This window comes from Danio rerio, chromosome 3, assembly GCF_049306965.1.
Source record: "Danio rerio strain Tuebingen ecotype United States chromosome 3, GRCz12tu, whole genome shotgun sequence".
In the NCBI taxonomy this organism is placed as follows: Eukaryota; Metazoa; Chordata; class Actinopteri; order Cypriniformes; family Danionidae; genus Danio; species Danio rerio.
This window is the reverse complement of record NC_133178.1, coordinates 32,683,801-32,699,019: the sequence shown is the minus strand read 5'-3', so window position 1 is coordinate 32,699,019 and position 15,219 is coordinate 32,683,801. Positions and strand designations below refer to the sequence as shown.

The 15,219-nt window shown below is 37.5% G+C and overlaps 1 protein-coding gene across 50 annotated transcripts in view; it reads left to right on the top strand.

Annotated features, from left to right (window-relative positions):
• The window catches only part of cacna1aa (calcium channel, voltage-dependent, P/Q type, alpha 1A subunit, a), a 156,211-nt gene that overhangs the window by 47,727 nt on the left and 93,265 nt on the right, over positions 1-15,219 (top strand). For all 50 annotated transcript variants that reach the window (XR_012401092.1, XR_012401089.1, XR_012401095.1 and 47 more), the window contains 3 exons: positions 12,075-12,166; positions 14,181-14,333; positions 14,432-14,619. Coding sequence is in view for 41 of the 50 variants with exons in the window: in XM_073944635.1 (XP_073800736.1) it covers positions 12,075-12,166; positions 14,181-14,333; positions 14,432-14,619 (433 nt within the window). In the remaining 9 variants the exon portion in view is untranslated. The remainder of the gene's footprint in view (positions 1-12,074; positions 12,167-14,180; positions 14,334-14,431; positions 14,620-15,219) is intronic.

Here is a 15,219-nt window from a genome sequence, read left to right as displayed (position 1 = left end):
TATTTTTTTACAACTTGAATGCACTTCAAAGCTGACAGATTGATTAGCTGTAGGCTCTAGAACAGTCATCTAAAATGTTGTCATACAATGTTATGCTGGATTTCATCAATAGCCTTGCATTTACTAACACAGACAATATTTGAAGTGTTTGGAAGTAATTTGCGCTTTCCTCCTGTAGTAAAACGTCATAAGAACAATGTTTAGTGGCTCAATGTATTAACACAGTGTTTTTAAAAGTCTAAACACTTTATTGATATAGTGTACAACCAAGCACATGTGGTCAGAACACAAACGAGTCGCAGGTAATAAAGTATTAAGCACTTTCCTTTAGTAAAGTCTGTTTAGCCAAGTCCAAGCAAAATGCCAGCCGGTGTCTGTAGCTCTGCTTATTCTCTAGCTCTTTGCCCTTGTTTGGTATCCCGCCGTGGGTGCGATGACGCGCAAACAAAATGGTGACGGTTGGCTGCGCCTACTTGTGGCTTCTTTTGCAGTGTTCAGAAACCTATGGGTGGTGTCACGGATACTACGTACATATATTTTACAGTCTATGGTTTTACCCCTTTTTCAAGATTTAAAAAAAGTCTTTTGTGTCTCCAGAATGTGTCTGTTCAGCTCAAAACACCCATCAGATTATCTATTATACCTTTCAGAATATTGGATTTTCTGCTCTGAATACGATGTAGCTGTTTTTGTGCCTGTGCCTTTCATGCTAGTTCTTTCTGCCCACCGATCAATCTCCATCTTGGCTCCGTCAAATATGCCGCACAGTGACAGACATGAAGGAAGTAGATCTCACAAAACATTTGTGAGAAATACCACAGTAAGAACATTTTCAATGATTATTGTTATGGAGTTGCAACGACGAGTCACACACAATGTCGTTACAAAGTTCATGCACACACACAGCGGACACACACACATGCAAATGTGACAGGATTTATAATGCTGCTGTATGAATATACTAATGTACAAAGTAAACCTCATGTAATTTCCACAAACTGGCATTGAAGCGTTGTATTTTATAATTGTATTGACGCGCCTCTGGTGATGAAGTACAGATGGTAAAATCGCTTTAATTCATTACAACCTGCACTGTTTTAAAACATTTTACATTTGTAAAACTCATTCTTGATCACAGTTGATGATGATTGATGATCACAGAGAACTGAAGAGATCTTTCAATCGCAGTTGCTTTGCGCACGTTCTGTCCTGTTGATATGATTATATGCATTACTACGGAGACATGTTAATGCGGGGCTGTCAATCAATTTGGTGGGCGGGGAAACCACACTCCTACATCATGTTGCGGTGGGCCTCAAAGTGGGAGAGATTTGGATCCTGTTTTAACATCAGGAAATTATAAAAACAAACATATTAGGCCCTATCCTACACTCGGCGCAAGGCGTAACACAAATTACGTTTACTTGTTTCAGCTTGACGCAAGTGTCGTTTTGACGTGTTGCACCAAGCTGTTTAAATAGCAAATGCATTTGCGCTCATATGTGCGCCCATAGGCGTTCTGGTCTAAAAAAAGAGGTGTGTTAAGGCACATTGCTGGCGCGTTGCTATTTTGAGGATCTAAAATAGACCCCTCAATAGACCAGCTAAGAGTAGGTCTATAGTCCAGCACAGAGCATGTCAGTTGTGCGCCACGCTTAAACATTGCTTATTACACAAAGGATTTACAGCAATACTCAAATTTATTTACATATGAAAAAGAACTAAAGGAATAAAATATTACAAAAATTATTATTTTCTACATAAATATAAAAACCACTGCAATTATGCCTTCTTCATCTCGAGGGCCTTTTCAGCTTGTTCATGACAACTTGCTTTTGGATAATGTTATTATTATAAGCAGTATTATTTATTATATGCATATTTATATTTGTTTTATTAAAAACAAGCTTAGATTTGTCCGCTTGTCAGGTTTTAGACCATAGGGGGCATAGCATGTGTATTTGGAAATAACTCAGTTTTTTGAACACACTTCATTATTATTGTTCATTTATTCGTTTGCTGGAAATTAGAATTGAATTTAGAAATAGTTTTGAAACAAATAATTGCCCTGAACAAACCAAATTAATTATGTATAGGCTAATGGATGGTGCATACAACATGTATACTTATCCACAAAAGAGAGTGAAAGTGAAAGTAAAGAATGAAGAAACTAATTTAATTTCTTTTTTTTTTTTTACTGCGTACGCACGTTTACAGCTTTGTGTGTACGCAATATTTTAGTATGAATTTCAACGCAAGTCTTTGTACATGAGGCCCCTAGGTTTTGAGGAAAAGTGACAAAATATTTACTGATAAAATAATAAGCAATTTGGGGATGCATTGTGAATATGTTTGACAAGATATTTTTGTTATATAGTATAAATGTATGCTGAATGAATTTCTAGTGAGTAAATCATGGTATAAATATATGTATGATAGTCATGTTTTTGTTCAGTAGAACAACAGTTAATCAGAACACAATAATGTAGAAAAATAGAGTATAGATGCTTGAAAGCCTTTTTGTTTTTGGCCTTTGTGTGTGTGTGTGTGTGTGTGTGTGTGTTTGTGTACATTACATTGTGTGTACCTTACCTTGTAGATGCACAAAGAAATAGGATAAACATGACACTGATATTGTCCTTGAGGGCTGGAAATTTGAGCACAAGAATCATTTGAGGACCCAAAAAAGAATCTGTTTTTGTTAATGCATGGATTTGCGGGTACTTTTTTTTGGCGAGAGAAAGTTTAAATGTTTTAGCTGATATTTCACCTACAGTTCATGACTAAATATGATTGTTTTGATGCATACATACATTGAGAATTTATGCTGTGGATGTTTAGTATTTAAAATAGCGTGTTACTGTGGATTATTTGAATGCTATACATTTATAAATCCCCCAAAGCTCCCCGTTTTCCTTGTTAACGTTGTGATGCTGAGATTCTATCAATGAGGAATGGCTCCTGTTCCCATGGAAACAGTTATGAATGAGAAGGGCCCAGTAACTGGAGAAACTGTCTGAATGAGGAATTGCTGGTTGCTATGGGGATATGGTGTATTCTGAGGAAGTCTTTCTCATCATCTCTCTAAACAACCAAAAAAAAAAAAAAAATGTCAATTTATTTCTGACTTCATAACTGGTACGGTATAATTAGGCCACATTTGCATTAGCGTGTTTTCATTTTAGCACAGCTTTTTTTAAATGAAAACGATCCTTATCCACACTGGCTTTTCTTGTTTCAGAAAATCTCTTTATTCACATTAGATGCATGTTAGAAGCTAAGAGAAGCTATACAATTATAATACAAAACTGCAGCCTATATACAGTTATCAAATTAAAATTTAACAGTGCTATTAGTGCTATATTCAGTAAAACAACATGGTCAGGTTGGTAGCAAATCATTTAATTTCAGAATTCAGAAGAGAACGAGATTCTCAGATTCTTACATGTATTCTTACTGTATTTTGCGAATATTGTCTGTAGTCGACTGATAGTCGAATCAGATGTTTCAGGGAGTGCAATTATTAAAAATCCAACACAAATTATTATAGCCTATATTAGATACAACATATTGTCGGTTTAGTATGTATAGGTGTAAATGTCTAGCTAAAAAGGTCTTATAGTCTGAATGGTTACAATTCCACATGTCCAATCTTGTCGGGTTAACGTCGGAGCTCATTGGCCCAATTCATTGCGTAGAATCGGTGTGGGCTGTCAACTGAAGAGAACCACTTGACTGTTTATTTAGTGACCAATCAGATGAGAGAGTCGGCTTTTACTAACACGCGACTCAACATGAGGCTACAACACAGTTGAGTTTCATTAAACGTGCAGTATGTGGTATGTGATCTGCCTTAAAGATGACAGCAGACAACCCACTAGTTTATGTCGTTCGCCAGTTAGAAAACTTTACAATGCTACAATTCCCAATGTAAAACTGTATTAAATCTAGCACATTTTTAGTTGTAGAGCATGCAGAACTTGTCATAATTGTCTCACTCTCTTATGTGCGTGAAACTGTATGTTTAGTGGTTGGCCGGTGATGTGCAAGAATTACACTTATTACTGAGCCATACTTACATGCTATTTCAGAGCAAATATTCAGGGTAGCATGGTAAACAATATAGGCAGCGCGTCACAGGCTGTCATTGTTAAAAAATGAACCAATGTGAATATAAAACCAACTTTACCTCAGTAAAGCAGGCTGGACAGAATAGCGCTATTTACATCTGTTTTATTGTTAAACTAAACAAAAATCTACATGATCGATGCTTTAAAATGTCCTTTATGAAATTGAAAGTAGTCACATCAATCTTTCGCCGGAGGATTTCAGTGGCTGAACAACACTTTTAGGCATAATAGCCCATTTGTAACAACAACACAATCTACATCAGCTTTAGGAGACTAAAATAGTTTACCATTACCTGTCTAAAAGAAATACTTTAGCCATGGTATCGTCTGCCTCCAGCGTGTAAAAGTAACACTGATATTGATTCAGGATTTTAAAAGGTTTTGATTCAGCATTTGATTTTAAAGGTGTGACTTTTGATGGATATGCGTGAACAGAGGTGCACAGTTGTACTAATCTACATTTGCTGACAAACAGTTTGGGCTACTTATCAGAATTATGGGAATTATCGGCCCAACAATATTTAATTGGATGAAAATTTTTTGTGTCTTATGCCTTACCCAGGCCAGAATATGAAAATATGTATAAATACATTTAGATTATTTACTTTAATCTTTGCTAGAGACTTTCAACCAGCACAACAAAAAATGTTTCTGAAGACAATCATCTACTGCACCTTTAAAGGCCACCAATGGTGAAAAATCTACTTTTCAAGCTGTTTGGACAGACATGTGTGTAAGTATAGTGTATAGACCGTCAAATTGGGGGTGATATACACACACACACAGTCCTTTTTTTTTCAATTTTCAACCAATATTGATTGACAGGCGCATCACCATATCCTTAGTTTCTTGTTTCACGTCCGCCATTTTCAGCGTGTGAGTCTAAGTGATATCACTAAAGGAACACCCTTGCTCTATTTTAGATGCAAGGCTCATTGGGCTCAATACAAGATCGCTTTTCTCCACATTATGGCTTTAATTGAAATTATTATTTGTACCTTTTGGTAGGTTTGCAAACGTGTACTTTTCATTGCGTCTACCTTAAACTTCAGCCAGTCGCATCACAGAAGCTCTCTGTGTTCTTAACTAGGTGCAGCTGGAAAAGTGCAAGCGCGTTGCCTTATGTGTGTATCTCTCCATTGGAAATAAAATAACAAACTTGCCTGCAGGTCACACACCAGAAGCGCCTCTTTGCGTGTGCCTTTTAGGCTACTTGAGGCGCCATTGTGTTTGCCCTGGTGGAGGCCTGTGTTTGGAGTACTGGAATGCATGGCGTGACGATTCGGGACACTTCATGTTTGTTCAAACACGATCAGTTACACCAGGGACGAGCTGCTGGTCAAACAAGATCAGTTACACCAGGGACGAGCTGTTGAACTTTCGGAAGTGCACACCAACTAATCAAGAACCGGATTTTGATTTCTCTGGCATCTTGCGTAAGATTGTAGTCGGCAGAGCAACTGCACTGTGGAAACGCTACAAGACGCACAATCGTGGGAAGCAAGCCGGTGCGCTCGTCAGGCTGAGACAGCGTGGCTTCAGAATGTCGCTGCCCAGCATCCATCTGGCGAATCTCCGCTCTCTTCCTAACAAAATGGACAGACTACTTCTGCTTACACGCAAAAACAAGAACTTAACAACTCTGCTGCTTTGTATTTCATGGAAACCTGGCAAACGAAGCCATTCCGGACATCGCATTACACCTATCAGACTTTTAACTGTACAGAGCAGATCGCGATACGGAGTCAACGGGCAAAATGCATGGCGGTGGGACATGCTTTTACATCAACAGAAGGCGGTGTATGGATTTAACTGTGTTAAAGAAGATGTGCTGTCCTGATGTGGAAGTGCTTTTCATTAACTGGAAGATTTTATTCAAATTGTTACCTTCTGGTCGGCGCTTTAGAGCACCAAGCACAAAAACAGCCAAACACAGGAAAAGTATCCTCAGGCCATCTATCCTATGAACAGTTAAATATTCCCCAACTGTGCAATAAAAATGTGCAGTACTTTCTTATACGCACTTGTACACAGCACCTTATATCAATATACATTGCAATACTTTCTACATTCACATTTGTACACAGCACCTTATAAGCTGTATATTTATTACAAATTTGTACATACAATTCAACATCCAGATTTCTTGACTAACTGCATCTCTGTTTAATGTTTATCATCCCTTTTTCATTTATATTTTGTGCTGTCACCTTATGTACACTGGAAGCTTCTGTAGCTAAAACAAATTCCTTGTGTGTGTGAAGCACATTTGGCAATAAAACTGATTCTGATTCTGTTATAGAAACATATTATCTTGTGTTCTACCAGACTAAAGCAGCAACGACCTAAATTTACATCTCCTGCTCTAAAAATATTGCCACTTTCCCCCTAGAACTTCTCTCGGTCCCAGCCATGCTTTGTTGCCCAGTGTGTGTCCGGGATTGTGCTGAGATGGATTGGCAGATACCTCCCGGTGGGCTGCCCCTGTCAGTGCAGTGTAAACACCTGAGTCCTCCTCTGGATCCCATTTAACCAATCTGCCAGTTCTTCAGGGAACGCTTCTCGAGCCTACTCACCCACAGCACACCCTCCTAAACCTCTCAAGCTCCGTTCTTTCATCACATCCAGTTTAAAAGATGAAGAAAAAGCCCCTTTGTTTACCTTTCAACCAGAGATCTTAGTTTGAATTTACATTCAAACTAAGATAAGTTCTGATCTCCATTTAAGGGTAACTTGAACAGTTAACACAGATTTTATTTTATTTATTTTAATTTATTTTATTTTTGCGGGCGATGCAGTGGCGCAGTATGTAGTGCTGTTTCCTTACAGCAAGAAAGTCGCTGGGTCGAACCTAGGCACAGTTGTCATTTCTGTGTTTCTGAAAAAATAAAGCTTAAAGCAGCTAATAATTTTGACCTTAAATGGTTTAAAAAAAAAATTTAAACCTGATTTTAATCTAGCTGAAATAAAACAAAAAAGAATTTTACAAAAGAAAATATATTATTGGACATACTGTGAAAATTTCCTTGCTCTGTTAAACATTATTTGGGAAATATTATTAATCAAAGGGGGACTAATAATACAGTTGATGTCAGAACTATCTCAGCCACCCCCCCCTTAATTATTAGCCCCCTAGTTTATTTTTTTCCCCAATTTCTGTTTATTGGAGAGCTAATTTTTTCAACAAGTTTCTAAACATAATAGTTTTAATAACTCATCTCTAATAACTGATTTATTTTCTCTTTGTCATGATGACAGTAAATATTATTTGACTAGATATTTTTCAAGACACTTCTATACAGCTTAAAGGGTCACAAAACACCAAAACACATTTTTTGAGCTGTTGACAGTCGTATATGTGTCCCACACTGCTAAAAACACTATTAAGACACCTATGTTTCACTAAAGAGTGTAAATTGGTTGTTTTTGCGTTATTTCAAGTAAATTCGTACTTCCCGTTTGAAACTAATTTTTGAAGCTGCGTCACGGCCATGACATAATAGCGTTGTATTCCGGCGTGCAGACTGGACGTCTGTGCCAGAGTGTGTCTTACTACGTCTAACAGTGTGTTGCATTAATGCATGAGTAAGGCTTGGTTCAAACCAATCAGCGCGCTCTATTGTGCAACTTCATTAATATTCATTACTGTCACCGTGTTTACACGACAGAGACGCCACGTTGTGTTGGCAAAACAAGCGTGAAGTGTTGCTTTTATCGTTTGCTGCCGATAAGTTTTGTTTTCATTTTCTCTCTGTGAGAGCTCTTCTGGAGTCACGTGAGGATTAACAGTGTACGTGACGCTCGACAACAATAACTTACATGTCTAAGGAGGATTATTGTTTACCTGAGAGCTGTTCTCATCTGCAAACACAGAGAACCGGATTCGCTTGTAGTCTTCTCTTAATAAAGATTCGGCTCTAGTTGCTGGTGATTGTCCTGTCTCTACAGATTTGGTAAGTGAGCAACCAGTGCTCTTTGTTTATTCAGTTTGTTTGTATCGAACTAACTTAACTATTGCACCGAGTACAAACATGTTAGCACCACAACCAAACTTTAACCTTGTGTAGGGTCTAAGTCTAAATCTAAGTTTCCGGGAAATGCGAGGTTTTTTTTCTCTCATTCGCCGTGCGGTATAAAACATTGCATGAAAAATACACGCTTAGAGCAGTTCCTCGAATCAAATATCTCATTTGTCGCGAGGGGCATGAATGAATTCCCTGAATGAAAGAGCCAAACTGCTGTTAAAGTCCAACATTTAATAATTTGGCAAATAATTCGACTACAGATGTCCATGTAGGTTAAACGCCATCACTTTTTCCTGTGTGTTTATTTTGACTCTGAAACTCGCGCGAGCCCAAATAGACACTCCCACACCCTCCCACTTTAGTTCCTCCAACACTCCCCCCTAAACCGAGCTGGACACGCCCACTTTTCTGACTTTTTCCAAAGTAGAGGTGTGAAAACACCCTGCTGAAACGAGGGGTTTCATGGCCCTTTAAAGTGACATGTATAGGCTCAACTGGGTTAATTAGGTTAACTAGGCAGTTTAGGGTAATTAGGCAAGTTATTGTATAATGATGGTTTGTTCTGTAGACTATCGAAAAAATATATAGCTTAAGCGGGCTAGTAATTTTGTCTTTGAAGTGGCTTTTAAAAAATTTAAAACTGCTTTTATTCTAGCCGAAATAAATCAAATAAGACTTTCTCCAGAAGAAAAAAATAATATCAGACATACTGTGAAAATTTCCTTTCTCTGTTAAACATTATCTGGGAAATATTTAAAAAAGGAAAAAAAAAATTCAAAGGGGGGCTAATAATTCTCACTTCCACTATGTGTGTGTGTCTATATATATATGTGTGTGTATATATATATATATATATATATATATATATATATATATATATATATATATATATATATATATATATATATATATATATATAATATATATATATATATATATATATATACACACATATATATATATTTGTGTGTGTGTCGTAATGTTATTGTATTTGTTCATGTAGTGCAACAGTGCAATCGTAGTCTTCATTGATTATTACTGACTTAACATTTTTTAAATTCTTCATGATAATGGAAAATTTGCTCATTATAAAACAGCAGAAATCAATGAAAGGTCTCCACCCAAAACAAGCATGTGTGTGTGTGTGTGTGTTGGAGACTGGGTGAGAAAATATTGTATAATAATAAGTCAGGTACAGCTGACAGTGGTGGCTCTCAGATTGCAGCTCTATAAATAGATAAGGAGAGATGGAAATAAATCAGCCAGTCAGCATCTTCCTCTAACTCTCCTCCAGCTCCTCCCTCTCCCAGCTCCCTCTTCCTGCTCCAAACCTTTTTGGCTCTCCTTCTTCACCTCCTCCCCTTCTGCTATGTTCATCCCCTCTCTCTGCCTCTTTCATTCTCATTTGGCTGCTCATCCCTAGTGATTTACAGTAATATTAACTGAAAAGCTAGACATTCTTTAACATCTCTAATGGCTGCCTCCTTTGTGTCACTGTATTTGTATCAGTGTCATTCAGTTTTTAATTGCCTTTTGTTGTTTTTATGTTATTGTATCTGAAAGCAATAATTACAACTGTTGACACTCATATTAAAGCAAATTAAGACAATATCTCAATGGTCATTTTCCAGTAGGCTATGGCAGGCCTAGTAAAGCTGGTTTAGGGGTTCAGCTCTGTCTAAAAACAAGCTTTGCATGATTTTAAAATGGATATTTTGCTGCTACATCTGTGGGTGTGAGTGTTGATTAAAATTCCCATGTCATATGCTTCAGTATCAGTGGTGCTGTATTGATTCAGTTGAATTCGCATCTTTGTTCTTCTCTGCATGTTATCACTACACAGAATCAGTTTCCAGTGACTTTCCTGCACAAATAAAGGTCATATGAATACAAAGCAGTGGTGCCCACATTTATCTCTATTCTCTGCGTATGGACCTCTGACATTCACTCTGCGGGGGGACAGCCAGTGTGTGCCATCCTTTCTGAAACCATTAATGCCCACTGCTTACTTAGTTCGAGTCCATAGTCTTAGAGTCACACACCGTAGGCTAGAGCTGCACAATTATTCACTCAAAGGTTGCAAACTCAGTTCACCTACTGGATCGTATTCTTAAATGGTGATGATGATTTGATGTGTAAATATGATCATAGTAGCTGTTTTAAAGCTGAAAATTTAACTTATACACAGAATATTGAATTAATTGTTTGCTAATAAAAGACTGTTTCTATCCCATGTGTTTAAAAGAATCTCAATCCTGGGAAAGTAGCACAATATATTAGTAATTTAAAAATGCAAATGTAAAAAAAAACAGTGGGCAGCATGGTCGCGCAGTGGGTAACACGATAACCTCACAGCAAGAAGGTCGCTTGTTTGAGTCAGTTGGCATTTCTGTGTGGAGTTTATATGTTCTCCCCATGTTCGTGTGGGTTTCCTCCTGGTGCTCCGGTTTCCCCCACAGTCCAAAGACATGCACTATAGATGAATTGAGTTAGCTAAAATGGCCATAGTGTATATGTGTGAATGCAAGAGTGTATGGGTGTTCTCTGGTGTTGGGTTGTTGCTGGAAGGGCATCCGCTGCATAAAACATATGCTGGATAAGTTGGTGGTTCATTCCGCTGTGGTGACCTCTGACTAATAAAGGGACTGAGCCAAAAAGAAAATGAATGAATGAATGAAAAAGAAACAATGCAGCTCTTTTTCTTTATAGTTTTGCTTAATAGTTTCAGTAGCTTCTGTCAGACAATTGTTTTTAGTTCTATTTTAATAATAGACTGTTGTTCAGGTATTTAAAAATTATTAAAACCGCATTACTAATGATGTGTGGTTAGACTGGTGCTCGGGAGAATGGTTAGTCTAGTTAGGCAATCACATCAGGGATTGAGTGAAATTTATTTTGGAGAGCAATTAGGAGGTCTCTGTGTTTCCTTTGCAGTTTATGTGCATGTCTCATCCCATAAAAAAATAAAATTATGCAGAATTTTACGATGTAAAATGTACATCTTTATGTGCATTGTGGGTGTTTCCATCTAATGTTAATTATGTAATATCAAAAATGCACATAAAAATAGGTAGTTGGACAACACTCCTCCACTAAAGCCACTTTATCAGGTACACCTGTTCAGCTACTGGTTAACGTGAATCTCAAAACAGCCAGCCTCAAGGCAGGAACTTAAATGCTTTAGGCTTGTAGATGTGGTAGAGATGTAATTGGTAAAAAAACAGCAAACTGAAGCTATAATTCCAACAGGCTCACAAAATTTTGACAATAAAGAAAAAGATTACTTGATTCATTGAGTCTCAAATTCTGCTGAAGATTTTGAATGGTTAGATCAGAATTTGGTGTTAATCACATAAAACCATGAATCTGTTCTGACTTTGATCTATGATTCAGGAGGCTAGTTGTGTAATAATGGAATTCTTGGCACATTTTGGGACCCTAAATACTAATTAAGCATTATTTAACACTACAGCCTATGCACATTCTTTTATGACTACTGTTCATGCATCTTAAAACAGAATAAGTCATTAATGTAGCATACAGAGGAACTTTAAAAAATCTCAAACTGGTTTCTTGCATGTGACAATGAAACATTTGGGATGTTCTGGATAAGGAGATTCAAATTTGCAGCAACTGTGATGATATCATGACAACAAAATGGTTTAATTTAATGAGTTAGAATTTAATTTTTTTCAGTGTTCAGAATTTACATTAGTTTAGTCTGGATGTAAACTGATTTACATGAGCCCTCATCACACACTATTGTCATTGTAATCATTTTTTTTTTCAGCTCAGAATGAAAAATGTCACTAAATGCAAGTTCTCTGTCATTACAAAGGCTGTTGTTTATCACATTATCCTGGATTAAACCTGCACTGTCTTCATATTTTTTTAACTTTCATTCTATATATCTGTCCAGAATCCTGTCCACCGTGGGCTCAGACTTTGACCTGAGAACTCTACGTGCTGTTCGAGTGTTGAGACCTCTCAAGCTGGTGTCTGGGATTCCCAGTAAGTGGCATATTTCTGCATTTGCTCATTCACATGCTGATGTGGTCCGTTTCTTGTAACCTTAAAGTGGTTATTTTGCCATCATTGGATGCTTTTGAAAACAGAATGTATTGATTACATTTTGTTGCATGATTTAGGCCCAATCACAATTCTACCCCTTAGCCCTTCCCCTTGTCCCAATTCTCTTTAGCTTGAAGGCGTAGGGCTAAGAGGAAGGGGTAGATACCCCTTCAAACAGAGATTTTTTTTAGGACTACACTCGAAACCAAGGGGTAAGAAACTTTCCCAGAATACACCAGCCACAACGGCAACATAGCAGCGCCTGGAGATCCACAAATTAGTATTTTTTGTCATTATTCAGAATATTTTTTTACAACAAACAAGCACATGTTTTAAAACATTCATAACCGCTTTCGTGTTTTATCGTCATGCTTTTTAAAGAAAACGCTAAAATAAAAAAACAATAATTTTCCCTATCTATAATCCCTAATAATAACTCCTGTACAGCAGTCCCACAACATTCTGTCACTTGATGACACTGGAATACCCTTTCAAAATAGTCTAGTGGTTGAGAATGTGCTTTTACAGTGTCTGGTATAATGTTGATGTTGTTTTCGTGTGTCAATTGGCCACTGTGCAATTGAACAATATGTTTATGATCTTTTTGCCATATTAGATCGTGATGATAACATAATATAAGGCTTCTGTAAATTCCTGAAGATAAATACCAAAAAATAACGCAGCTGGAATAACTACAGCAGTCGCGATCGTCTGATGTAATATGAAGCAAGAGATCAGGATGACATATGATGGTGTGTGCATGTGCTGTAGTAGTGTCCCATTTTTTTAGGGGTAAATTTTGAAGCCCTTCCCCTTCACACTCTGTTTTAAGGGCCAAAGGAAAGGGGTAGGGGTACAAAAATAGAATTGGGATTGGGCCTTAAAGTGTTAAAAAAATGCAACCAGAAATATAGTTTGAGGGCTTTGTGTCGGGAGAATGAAATTTCATCCTGCAAAACTGTATTATGACCTTAGAGGACTCCAATATGGTGCAAAATTCATAATTCTTACTTTTATGATGCTCATTCGCTATTTTTGAAATATGATTATTTGAAGTTTGCATTATACCCTTTGTGCTACATTACAAAGCAACAAGTTTTTAAATGCAGATTTATACTGCAAAAAACAAAGACTAAAAACTCTGACCATAGTCACTTTTCCACTGTCAAGCCAGTGTGAGCCAGGCCTTTCATCAGGCCGACTGGGGCCAATAGCCCCAGAGCTCCAGCAGCTAGGCCGAAATCATTGTTTTTTTTTTTACTTTGTGGCCAATATATCACAGTGCAGCACAAAAACTATCCTTAGCATCCCCTCAAATCAAACATAAGACAACTTGTCTAGTTCAGCAGGAAGAAATCAGAATCACACAGATGAAGTGCACCATTGCATCATCACAAAACGGTCAAGATAAAGAACAGAAGCGACGAAATTATGTGCTACTCTTCAACATAATATGATATATCTATTTATACGTACAAATGTACTTTCATTTATTATTTTCCTTTACTCATATGCTGTAATGTTAGTTGACATTGCATACCAACTTTTAAAACTATCCCTGAACTAGCAATCTACTTTAAAACACCCTCATTTCAGCAGATACCCTCAATCTGTCTTTGAATATTCTCCTCAGCCCAAATTCTCAGGAGAGTCCAGGCATCTTCAACTCTTCAGTACTGTCTGTTCTCCGTTCTTTCTTTTGTTTGTGTTTGTACTCTACATCTGTGCATGATTAAACTAGTGAAATGGACATCTTGCTGCAGATCTTTTTTTACTCGACTTTGCCTTTCACCCCACCCCAAAGTCCCAGCTAACCCACTATGGCCCAAGGTATTCAGCGGCAGAAAAACCCAGCCGTTGGCCTCAAGGAAGCTTAGACAACTGGAATTACCGTGGAAACATGGCTAGTCCAGATATGGAGCCATTGCCAACAATCTTGTTTTCTTTCCTCCAGGCTTACAGGTCGTGCTGAAATCCATCATGAAGGCCATGATCCCTCTGCTTCAGATCGGTTTGCTGCTCTTCTTTGCCATCCTCATGTTCGCAATCATTGGTCTGGAGTTCTACATGGGCAAATTTCACACCACTTGCTTTGACAAGATCACCGGTAGGCCTGTTTGTTCAGAGACTTCCTCATATTATTATCTTCGAAACTGTTACTCAAGTATAACGGTGTCATTAATTGTGTTTTGGTCTTTCTATTAGATGAGATCCGGGAGGAGTTTCCATGTGGGGAGGAGGTTCCCGCTCGAATATGTCCTAATGGAACCGTATGCAAAAAGTACTGGCTTGGACCGAACTATGGTATTACTCAGTTTGACAACATCCTGTTTGCCGTCCTCACAGTCTTTCAGTGCATCACCATGGAGGGCTGGACTGATCTGCTGTACTATGTAAGTCTCACAGAAAGTTTTTTAATGATGCAATACAGTTTCCTTATTATTATTATTATTGTTATTATTATTATTATATTTTTTTCTTTATTTATTGACATGATTAAAATGACAAAAATCAAAAGAGACCTGAAGTAGAATAATTCATTTTTTTTTTTTTTTACCAAAATCCTATTTTAAGGATAATTTAAGTATAATTAAGGGGTGCTGTATGGCACAGTATGGTTTGGTATGCTTTTATGGCCATTTCTAACGTAACAAAAGCGAACCGTACCGTACCACTTTTGGGTACCCTTTCTAAAGGGTATAAATATAACACACCAAAAGGTTTTGGTTATACAGAGAAACGTCGTGTGCACAAGCCAGGAGAATGAAAACAAAGGAAGTGCCATTTTTAAAAACACAGCCGTTACACCGTCATAATATATACATATAATAACAACCCATGGTCAACCCTAGCTCAAACAAACTTTGTTTATCGTCTTGAGGAGCAGCCACAAACCCAAGAAGAACAGCAGAATCTGTCATGTCCCGTGGTTGTTTATGAGGCCGTCTAAAAGCACGAGTGGTTTCACTTTATTGAAAGCTTGTGTGCTTGCC